The 11,501-nt window shown below is 49.1% G+C and overlaps 1 protein-coding gene across 1 annotated transcript; it reads right to left on the reverse strand.

The window, feature by feature from the left end:
• Nucleotides 1–5,413: 5,413 nt before the first annotated feature.
• LOC104150626 (protein FAM162B) lies at nt 5,414–10,925 on the reverse strand. Its single transcript, XM_068957191.1, has 4 exons — nt 10,384–10,925; nt 8,790–8,895; nt 7,293–7,401; nt 5,414–6,360 (listed from the first exon to the last, which is right to left on the reverse strand). The coding sequence occupies exons 1-4, from the start codon at nt 10,544–10,546 to the stop codon at nt 6,253–6,255; spliced, it is 486 nt and encodes a 161-aa protein (XP_068813292.1). The 5' UTR covers nt 10,547–10,925; the 3' UTR covers nt 5,414–6,252.
• Between the last annotated feature and the right edge of the window lie 576 nt (nt 10,926–11,501).

The following is an 11,501-nucleotide window of genomic DNA, read 5'->3' on the forward strand; positions in this document are numbered from 1 at the left end:
TGCTTACCCTCAGTCCAGCAGCTCACTGTGCTTTTCCACAGTCTTGGCCTCAGGAGAGCTCTGGGAGGTGCCGCTGGACAACCCTGCAGCACCTATGCTTAGCTCCTGGGCTGCACTACAGATAGAGCCTGCAACGTCAAGACACGTGCCACGCAATCCTCCTTTTCCTAAGGGAGTTGGGTTCCATCTCCAAAATTAAGCACTTAAACAACTCACAGGCCAAAGCCTACAGAAGTTTGCATTTTACAGCCAGATGGTTTGCAAGTGAGCTCGTGTTTCTTGCTCCTTCCTCTTGGACCGCAAGCCGTGACCTGCTACTCCACCTCTCTGGGGTGAGGCATCTATTTCTGGAGGACCCATGCAGTAAAGCTGCTCCTTGCTTTGTGGAGCCAGATAAACAGCACACCGTTGATTTAAACATGCCACTTTATAGCAGGCAGACAGGTTTCCCCTTCAGCAATGTGCTTTATCAGCTGCAACATGAGCAGGTCAGTAAAACGCATAAGTATGCTGTTAGTCAAGACCCGAGATATGCATCATGAAGAGCTTGTAGACCATTCACTAGCTGCCAGACCGTGCTTTCCGGCTCACCCGTGCTCACCTGCAATCCTATCCCCTTCCATGCAGGAGCCGGCTTTGCTAAGGAAGCCCAGCCGCCAAAAACAGCTCACCTAGTGCTCAGCAAAACCTGGGCAAATAAAGTGTCACAGAGCCAAAGCCCAGCACCCGAGGGCCCCAGGTGTATGTGACCATCGTGCACCTGGCGGCGTCCGGCGGGTGGGCCGTTTCGGGTAGAGGTTTTGTATAAGCAAAGCGCTGCAGCCTGGGCTTGCACGGGAGAGCTGAGGGAGCCCAGCTCCAGCGACGCAGCTGCCGGGGGATCAGTCCAGGGCGAGCAGGGAACTAATTGTGTGCTAAAAGCTGCACATTTGGTGTGTGACACAGCGCGTGCTTCAGCAAGCGGAGCCGGGCAGCGGGGGGTGATGGAGAGTAACGGCTGCACGGTCAGAAATCATCACAGTGCAGCCTGCTTGAAGGGTTTGTTTCCAAGAGAGCTGTTATCTTGGCTCCGCTGCCTGAATGTCATAGCCCCATGCCCCTTGTCTTGGTTAAGCGCATAGTTTTATGACTGTTTATAGGAGCTGTAGCTCTTGTCCTCTACAGTGGATGAAACAGTGCTGCCGTCCTTCGCGATGTGCCTGGAGAGGAAGTCGGGGTCCATCCTCACCGGCGCTCCTGTGCACAGCGCAGCCGCCGGTGCTGCTGGCCCCTGGTTTGCAGCAGGGAAGCACAGTCTCAGCTGCCTCTTCCCAGAGCAAAACTTTCCGCTTCTTTCCGTGGGGCTGAAAGTGAAATTTTGTTATTCATCCTTCAGATGAGACAGCAGCACTATTTCCCTGCGTCTCAGGGGAAACCTGCTTTCGAGATAAAGGTAGGCTGCAGAGATTTTACTTTCTTTTATGCAAATATATGTGTAAAATTAAAAACGGAGAGATACTGCAAATCATATTCCAGGCTGGTGCATGGCTTTGTGCACAGAAAGTGACTCTGGAGATAGGTGACTCAGGCTCACCTGCAGGCTCACTTTTGCCAGGAATTTTTTTTTTTTTTAAATTTATTTCTTTCTAGCTAACTGAAACCAAATAAAATGTGGTGGCCGAGCCTGCCCTGGTGAATAGTCTGTCCTAGTTCTTCCCAAGGGAAAGGCTGAGCAGCCATACTATGGCCAACAATTATGAAGAGCTTTCTGAGAAAAGGCCAGCATCCCACCCAACAGTTTGCTACAAATCCGAAGTGGTGCAAAGGGCAAGGAGCCGCTGCGACTACCTTGCTGGCTGGGCAAGCAGAGGAAGGACTGAAATGCCAGGACATTTCTGACCTTTGAAGGTTTCTTCTAACCCCTTAGCACAATTTGAAACTGCATTTTGGAGCCTCCTTCCATTTGCCCTGGAGCAGCACTGCATTCATGATATTGTTACAGCATTAATGGATGTTCTCCTAAGGGTTATAGTCCTGCTGTCAAAAATTTTTTTGCAGGACAGTGCTTAGACAGTGATAAAATAGCTAATGGGGAGCTTGGAGTTGTGTGTAATGACAGTGTAATTCCCAGTGTCCCACGTGAATTGTGTTTGCATTCACGCATTTTGCAAAACAGAAACATCAACCATTAGGAATGATTGTAATTAGCATATTACTAATTCATCAGGCTCTTTTGGTTTTCATGTCATTTATAAAAACTCTCAGGCCCATACCTCATCAGTGAGAGGTGTATTACACACCAGCATGCAAATCCCCTGATTTTACGGTCTAGTCTCACCAGCACTTTCTCATAACCATGCTCACGCTAAGAAGTACGTAAGCCATGAGCGAGCCCATTGATTCCCACAAAATCCTGCTCACAGCCCGATGTCCTCGCTCTGGCAAGCCTCCACACGCCAAGCGAACTCCCTGCCCCTTCACTGGGAAAATGCTATACCCACGAGGAAGCTTCACACTCCAGCTCCGTGATTTCTGCACGGAAAGCTTTCTCCATGCACACAGACAAAGTGCGGAGCCAGCTCGACCAAGGTAGCATTGAGGTTTGTGTGCCCGAGTCCTGCTCGGAGCAAAAAAATGAAATGTTCAGATGCTTTTAGAGCACCGAGCTCTTCAGGAGCCAACTACACATCACATGACAGTCACGGAGGTATTGCAATAAATCACACAGCACTAATGGCCATCGAGCTATTTAACCAAGGCAAATTACTTTAACACTACCTCAATGCATTAATGAATCATCCATTAATTAATTAATTCAAATTATTGAGAATTGGTCTTGCTAGGCTAAAGTGACTTAGGACCAGATCCAAACAGGACAGCAATGTTTAAACTGTCTGTGAAATCGTGATGGGCACGAGGATCCCAAACACCTGCGGCAGCCTCAGCTCCTTTGCTGCAATGATGCTGAGCAGAGGAAGAAGCATGAGTTTATCCCGAGCTGGAGAACTCCTCCATGCAAAGGGAAGGATCCCTTTACAGAGCCAAACCTTTATCACACCTCGCTCAGAGATGAAGAATCCCCAGATGTCCAGCTGCTCACCAGCCATGCTGCCCCCATGGGAGTTAGTTCCTCAGGCACAGGCAAAGGAGAAGAAGCACCACTGTGCTCTTTAACTCCCTAGGATAATCAGCAAAAGTCTGCAGAGCGTTTCTACTGGCTTCCACGTCCTTTCTTTACGCGAAAGTCCTAGATTATTGATTCTATGCTAATAAAATCTATCTGGATTGTTTATGAAGAGGCTCCTAATCTAAGGAGGCACCTAATCACTTAATATGGGTGTAAATTCACCGTAGTCGCAATCAGTTCGTTGACCAGTAATCTAGTGATATTCACCAAGCAACTCTTAGAAATTAGAGGTGTTCTGAACATAACACGAATCCAGTTCTGAGAGTCAGCTGGGAGGTGACTAGCTACACATGGAAAGACCTGAGATGGTGGGAGGTTTTATGCTACTTATCAAATACCATATCCAATGCCTGGAAGCTAAAGCTGGGTGAATTCAGCCTTAAAATAAGCAGCAATTTCCCACCTTGGTGGAAGATTAAAAGCTGAGAGAGCGGATAAATCTCTAAAATAAGAAATTTCTGAACAGTGGGATTTCATCTAGGGAAAACGTTCTAACCCTCTGCAAGTGCAGGACCATATAGGCCCTGCTGCTTCGCAGGACAGGAGCTGCAGATAGCAAATAGACTCTCAAAAGAGAGGCAAAACAAGCAAGGAAGCAAGATTTCCCAATGGCAAGTTGTTAACCATTTCCACATGAGTTCATTAAAACGGCAAAAATCCTGAAAGGGAGGAAACGTTCTTTTCTCCTGGTATAAAGAGATGAACAACAAGGCAAGAGTTTGAAGGACTCACCTTGGTCTCATCGAACATCTGCACCAAACCGGGCTGCTCCCAGCCTGGCCATCTGCCCCAGGAAGGAGCCTCCCGTTACCCCCTGGGCCAGGCTGCAGAAGTATAGGGCATGTTAGTAAAAAGAGAAAAATTAGGCTCCTACCTAATAACAACTCCTATCTCTTTTGTAAATGACTGTGGGATCAGGTGTGACATTTAAGCAGCATAGATGGGAGAAAAAGGAAAAAAAAAACACCCAAGGTGATGAGGATTGGCCAATTAAACATTCAGGAAGCTGTGTTAATTAAAGGCTTTTCATGAGGAGATTTCAAAGGACTTTGCAAACACAGATGGAAACCTATTTTAACAAGCAGTGACGGGTCCCAGAGAGTCAGAGTCAAGCCAGCAGTGCAATGTCCTCTGGTGGCATCTCCAATTACTACAGTAGACAGCTCCAGCAGAAGCTCGCTGTGCCAGAGCCTGCCACTGACAGAGCACAAGCCAGTCGTTAGGCTGATTGATTTTGGGGACTATTATGCCATTAAAATGAATAATTGCATAGCCAGGGCTAGTAAATTATTATCCCCTGCATAATATCCATAACTCTTTGTGAGGGCTCAAAAGCAACTGGATCATCCAGTAGCTCAGAAGTGGCCCATCATCGCTAGCTCAGAGAGGGGGAATTGATTTTTCCCTTTTCTTAATGAGGATGTGTAATGCAGCAGCTTTATGCACTAGTCAGCTGAGATGGAGGCTATTCAATAGGCTTGGAAACGGTTCACACCTGAAGCAGGTTTTCTTGGTTTTTTTCCCCCCCAGGAAGAGGGAAATGCAGAAAAGAGTGGAACAAGTCACAGTTAATTTCCTTGTTCTTTAAGTATGGTTGTGGTCACCTCCTTTCCTGCTTAAGCCAGGGAAGATGCTCCCAATGAGCATTAACTTTCAGGAATTGCTGAGGAACGCATTGAGGGTTTATGGCACTAATCAAGAAAACAGGGGCATGTAAAACAAAAGAGCCCATGCTACCAGCACAGGGAGAAGTGCCTTTGCAGCAGAGGCTTGTTCACTCTGTTCTTGTCCTAGGCCATTATTTTCACTTTCCTGAGACGCCTTTCATGAGGTGTACTACAGGGAACAGCCATCCCCTTTGTGCATAATCCTGCACGGATCTGTGAGCTGGAAACGTGGACTGCAAGCACCGAGACAGTTATAACAACCCCCTTACATGAGTTTCTCATCCCAAGCGGGTATGCGAAGTGGAGAAAAGTGCACCAGCTCCTCAAAATCCTCTGGAGGCCAAAAAAAAGCTACTGAATGCGTTTGTGCTCCTCTGACTGTGGCCAATGTGAATGGCAGGAGTGACGGACACAGCAGAAGTGAAGCAAGGCCTTGGTGTGCTGCTCAAGATCCTATGTGAGGGCTGAGCACGGTTACGGTGTTAGTCACCATCCACGGAAAGATGGATGCATTTTGTCTCTCCACATCCTTTGGTGCCTGGTTCAGCGCAGTCGTCACCCAAGGCCCGAGGCACTATGAATGATGCATTAAAATTTAATTGCTTTATGGAAATGTAACTTTCAATATTTCATTAGGATCTTTCCCATCTGTTAAACATCATCCTAGAGAGTTTGGTGACACTTTAAATGAAGCTACGAAGAGATGCTTTTATTTTAGATGTAATTGGATAGCTGTTTTATTATGAATTAATGAACTATGATGATTAAAAATAATCCAATTGTAGCAAACCATGTATTAACAATTAATCCTGACTAAAACCACAACCAAACAAGTGCCGCGGAACTTTTATGACAATGTCCAGAACTAGAAGATCAAAAAGCAAAACCAGAGAAGTGCAGCAGGCTCGGAGGTAGACACATAATTGACCTCTCCGGGGCAGGGGGGGGGGAAAAAAAAAAAAAAAAAAAAAAAAAGAGTTCTGAATTATGTTTTAAAATCACAGTCACTTTGGCCAAGTCTGTTGTCGTTAGAGGAATTTCGTGGACTCGGGTGCTCCCTGATGCAGGGCCACACCTTTCCTGGCTTGGAGAGGACACATTGGTGGCCACACGGAGCGTCAGTGGCACCATACAGAGCCGATCCTGATCTGGGGGGTCCTGCACCCATCCCAATTTCCAGTTAGGAGACAAGATTTCTGTATTTCAGCTGAATGCAGTGGCAAAGACCAGAGGCCACAGAAAGCATTTGCTGGAATTTCCGTAGGAATTTCACAGTTCATATGGGGCAATTTTTAAGCAATGAAGTCTTTGCCCTGAGAAAGTTGTGGGAGAAAGATCCAAAGAGTTAAATGAAGACAGGTACATATGCCGCATGTGCAACACACTTATCTCCTGCTGTTAAAATAAATCTGTTCTTGATCATTGTGGCGTCTCAACAGCTGCCTCCTGATCTTTCTCTGCTTCAGCCCTCCATTTGGCCTTCTTTTCTATATTCATTCTCAGCAGCGTGTGATCCCTTTTAGCAGCCTTAGAAAATAAACGGTGAAAATCATTGCATGAGAACATTTCCCACTAATAAATTTCCCCTCCTTGCACCACTTGCTTTGATAACCCACTGTTCTTTTTTAATATTTTGCAATGCAAGAAGTTAATGTATTTCCTTTCTTTACCAGATTGTCAGCATTTGTAGCTTCTGATTAGCAGAAAAATCGTACTGCATATTGCATATAGAGGGGCATAAGCAGGTAGGAAAAATGGTACAGCTTCCAGTGATGAAAAATTGGATGTGGAGAGATTCTTGGATTTTGGGGGGCATGGGGTTCCGTTGTCACTGTTTGCTCAGCTGATTCTGGTCAGGAGCATCAGGCCACCATTCCCATCCGCTCTGGACTCAGCTGCTCCATCCAGGGGCTCCTGCTTGCGGCCCGGCACGCATGGCTGGGACGTGCTAGCCCACGCCAGGAGCTGGAGACTCTCCTTCCCCATCAACAGAACGGGAGAAGCAAATCTGAGTAACAGCTTTTGGGAGACATGGTGGCCAAAGGCAGCGTCCTCGGCAAGGCCACTGGGAGCCCATTGCCTGTGGCGGCTGGGCAGGACAGGCCTGATGATGAGGTCAAAGCAGGGCAGTGCATCAGGACTGCTGTGTTTGTAGCCTGTTCCAAAGCTTGCTGATGTTATCTCAGTTATTCTGTAACCTTTGGCACAGCCTTTCCCCAAGACTCCAATATATAGGGCATTGCAGTACATCAAGTTAGGGTAAAGCAGGTCAAGAGGAAAACGTTAACCAGCCAGCAACACTTGCCAAAGCCCATCTGTCCCTCAGAGAATGTGGTGCTGCAAGTCCCCTGCAAGTATTACTGATATGCACTTTACTTTAAAAGTCTTTGCCTCACCTGGCATACATAGACCCTATGTGAAGTGGGACAGTTTTCCCCTCACTCCGAAAAAGTACTCACTTCTTTGCCTGAGACTACCATGGCCAAACAGCCCAGCAAGGTCAGCGCAATCATGACGTAACAAACTTTTATCCTCACTCTGTTCCTCGCAGCATCGAGGACCTCGGACCTGCAAAAAAGAGAACAGAATTTCCATCCCGCGGCAGCAAGGGCAAAGCAAGACACTGGAGAGCTGGGTAAGGAATCCCGAATCCTTCCAGCGACTAGCTATTTACGTACAATGCTCTTCTGCTTTCTCTTTCTTCAGGTGCTCATGGGAGGACTCAAAAAACATATGCAAAGTTTAGCCAAACCCCACACAGGTGAGGTCTTGCTGCTGTCAACAGTGACAACTCCTGCCCTTGTGCCTTCATTTAATGCGTGGGAGGGAGAACAGCTGATAAACCGCAAGGGCAGAAAAGCCTTTTCATTGCAGCAATGACTTTAGCAGGGGCACATCCCTGGACATCGCATGGCAGCACCCAGGGCTCTGCGCAGCACTGGGAGACACCCATGGTGGCTGCAGGAGCACCAGCCCGTGGCGGGCAGGTGGCCAGCAGCAGGCTCCACCACCCTCACTGCAGCAAGAGCACACGCATGACATTTGGGCTAAAAGCAACAGTTTTCTTGCAGAACGCAGCACAGTGAGTGCTGCCACAGTCCGAGGCCTTATTTCCATCCCAGCTGCCCGCAGGACCAGGCAGCCCAGAGACGTTACTGCCAGCAGAGGCTGAGCCTGGAGGCTGGTGGCTCCATGATCCACCTGGAGGTGTGTCATTGAACTGCTGAACAGTCACAGCCATCACCGAGAAATCTCTGCCACCTCCCACAAGCGACTCCTGACATCTCTCCGAGAGGTGACGCTTGCAAGAGACTTTAGTGTGACAACTTAAAGTCATTCATGAAACGGCATCCAGCTGTGGCTTAATCACATCTGCAAGGGGAGGACCAGCTGGAAGAGCCCCCTGGAATGTCACAAGTCAGGCAGCATTAGGTCTCCAGCAATGAGTGGCAATCCTTTAAGAAAATACCCCAATATGGACAAGAAACCATAGGCTAGATGCAAGGAACATGCTGCAGGTGTCTGCCACCAGCGCTATAGATAGCCCCAACTCTCTTAAAACTCATATATCATTATTAATTGCTAATCATTAAAAACTAGCAAAGCATGTAAAACTCAAAATGGATGATATTTTACCATGGTGACTCCTGAACTTAAGTCACTCATTTTACAAAACTCTCTGTCTTAGTCTGAAGTTTCTGATATCTAACGCGATTGAATCCAGTTTGCTTCACAGGGGGGTGAACAAAACTTCATGCTTCTGAAATTTCGGATTATTTTGGGAATCCGGTGGTGGTAGCAGCTCACCCACGTGAAGCCCGTACCGCGCAGCCACTCTCGCCACGTGAGCACGCTCCTGGCCAATGCCCAAGCTGGAGTTTCAGTCTGCGCGTTTGCATCTGAAAGCGTGGTTCACGTGAGAAGGGTTTCCCGTCAGAGAGCACAGGTCTACTTACGATATGAGGGCTGGAATCTCCTCCTCCCTTTTAAAGCGTCCTGCCCATACTAACACCTTTTTATCAAAATTCGTAGGCTTTCTGTCGTTTTTGAATGGCTGAGAAGCTGCAAGAGATATGTGAAAGAAAGCTGTGAACTAAGTTTAAATTGGCAAAGAAGGAAAAAAAAAAGCTACAGTGAAAGGGGAAAAGGGTCGAAAATAACGAATTTTTTTTTATTATTCTTTAAGAGCCAAATATACTTTTTAATGTCAACAGGATTCAACAACCCAACTGTTGGCCCAACTGTCAGGTTGAACAAGCTGTCCACGGCGCTAGTAACTACTTGCCCACATTCCCATCCCGAGAGCACCAACCAAGGCAAGGGCTGTCACAATACAGCTCGTGCCCAGGTGATGCCATTACCATGCTGCTACCGTGAGCAGCGTGAGAAAGGGACTCCCACACCTCTTAATGGGAATAAACCCAGTGCCAGGCTGGTGGCAGTGAGACCACTGGTAAAACAGAGTAAGCAACGGCCAGCCCAAATCCCGCAGCGATGCAATGCCTTGTTTCTGCGTTGCCCCTCTGTAAAGGAAGAGCACTGCAAGGCATCTGGGACTTGTGCATCCAGGCAGGTCCTGGATGACGATGCCTGTGCTTGCAAACATGGGATGGGTGCTTTGACATGCCTGATGGCTTCCTCCCCTTTCCACATGCCCTGGGCACCCAGGCGCCTGGGCTCCAGCTGCCGCTGCCCCTCGCTCCCTGGGTGTCGTTCGACCACTGGTGCTCATGAGAGGAAAACTTAAAAAAAATAATTGCAGTTATACCTGGTAGTACGGGGACCAAGGTTTATATTTAATCTCCCGCTTCCCCTGTTTCTGTCGCTGCTGCCACAGCGTGCCTTGGAGAGCAGCAGAGCTGCCTCTGAAACGCCGTGAAGAGCCCAAGTCCTGTCTGTAGCAAGCGGCAGGACAGATCACTAAGAGGGCAACTTCACTTCGGAGGGCAAAGCCTGTGCCGGAGGCCAGCAGCGATCCCACAGGAGCACCAGGAAAAGGCATCTTTGCCCTTCTCCCTGGACACACCGGGGAGGGCAGGCAAGAAGCCCACAAAGCCAGAGCCGTGGTGGATTAAAAAGAGGAGGTAGCAGGCTGCCCAGGCACGGACACAACCCTGTCTTTCACAGCAAAGGTGCAAGGAACCCATCTCGCAAGCTGCTGATGCCAAGCCAGCTCAGCTCCCTGTCCGAGCTCCCAGTCCTCCTCTCATCTCCGACGAAGGATAGGGCATCGCGTCCCCGTGTGGTTCTCATCCCTCCACAGACACCTAGAGGAACATTATTCTTTGTCCTTAGCAGATTTCGTGACACGAAGCATCAGTTTTGCATTAGCCACTGCAGAAGAAGCACTACGTAAAAGGAGAAGTTTTACGCCGTGTTAGTCCGATCCCTGGACTCACTTGGCATCTGAGGAGCGATTATAACCCCGGGGGACGCAGCACTGAACCGACACAGCCACAGAGAAGAACCAGCGTCCTCTTCTCGCGGCTCGCTGCAAATAACCTCCCTTCGGCACTGCAGCGAAGCCGCCACCAAAGCATTGCTACCCACCTGGATTCGCCGTCCGAGAAGCAGCGTCCCGCGTGCCCCTGGCCGCGTCGCCAAGCCCTCTCCTGGGGCGCGGGAACGGGAGAGCCGCGCTGGGGGCCCGGGCACGCAGCCGAGCCGCCGGCCACCACCGCGCGGTGCCACCAGCCAGGAGCCTCCCCAGCATCGCCCCGACCAGCCTGGAGACGCGCAGCCACCCGAAGGGGCCAGCAGCAGCCTCAAAGGCTGCGGCCGGGGGCTACTGATGGAAAAGCAGCGCTTCCTGCGAGCGGGGAGCGTCACGTGTTTCCGCCGCCAGCGCCGAGCAGTTTCCCTGCGTCAGAGTGACTAACCAAGTTTATCGCCAGCTTTTGCCGAAGAGACACACCTTCCGAGTTACGTGGCCAGGGATTGCCCCGCTCCGGCGCCGCTCGCCTCCCCGAGCGGGGCAGCGCGGGCTCCGAGTCCCTGAGAGTCCCGTGGGATAGTAATAGGCATTTACATTCCCCCCCCCAACCCCTTACTCTTTCCTGTGTTAGGGCTAACGTAGGACAGCGTGCTATGTTTTCCCCAAAGACAGGCTTAGTAGCTGCTAATCGTCACAGCCGGCCAAGCTGTTGGAGCCCTTAATTGATTGCAGCTATAAAACAATCTTACAGGTCAATTGCGTTGAACAGACTTTTGAAGAGGAAAGGCTTCTCTGCTGTCTCAGGATAGGTTGGCAAAGGGGAGAAAGAAAAAAAAAATCAGTAATTCTGAACTAGAATAAAAATTGCTTTGCTCATTCATTTCTTCTCCAAGATCTTGTACGTGCAAAAACGGAGGAGTTGGGAATACCGAAAGAGGTGTGCCAGAAGTCAGGCAAGAGCAACGCAGCCGGGGGCTTCAGTCCTTCGGGTGCTTATCTCTGGAGTTATTTGCTTTGCGGCTTGTGGCCTAAGTCTCCGCCCTTCACAGATGCTTGGCTGAAACCATCACGTTTGCGAGCTTTCCAGGACCACTAAAGCCGATGTTTGTGACCGTAAACGCAGAGTGGAAGCTCGTCCTGTGATCCTGACGGTCCCATTTTCAGATAGCAAACTTCAAGACCTGAAAAAATGTTTCAGATTAGCTTGGAATCGGTAAACTAAGAAAAACCACAT

The sequence above is a fragment of the Struthio camelus genome, chromosome 11 (assembly GCF_040807025.1).
Source record: "Struthio camelus isolate bStrCam1 chromosome 11, bStrCam1.hap1, whole genome shotgun sequence".
Lineage (NCBI taxonomy): Eukaryota > Metazoa > Chordata > Aves > Struthioniformes > Struthionidae > Struthio > Struthio camelus.

Excerpts from the sequence above, each read along its gene's own strand:
- LOC104150626 (XM_068957191.1), bottom strand. The coding sequence starts at position 10,546 with ATGCTGGGGAGGCTCCTGGCTGGTGGCACCGCGCGGTGGTGGCCGGCG. Across the intron at positions 8,896-10,383 it reads TTCTCGGACGGCGAATCCAG|CTTCTCAGCCATTCAAAAAC; the intron begins GTGGGTAGCAAT and ends TATCTCTTGCAG. Across the intron at positions 7,402-8,789 it reads GAGATTCCAGCCCTCATATC|GTCCGAGGTCCTCGATGCTG; the intron begins GTAAGTAGACCT and ends TCTTTTTTGCAG.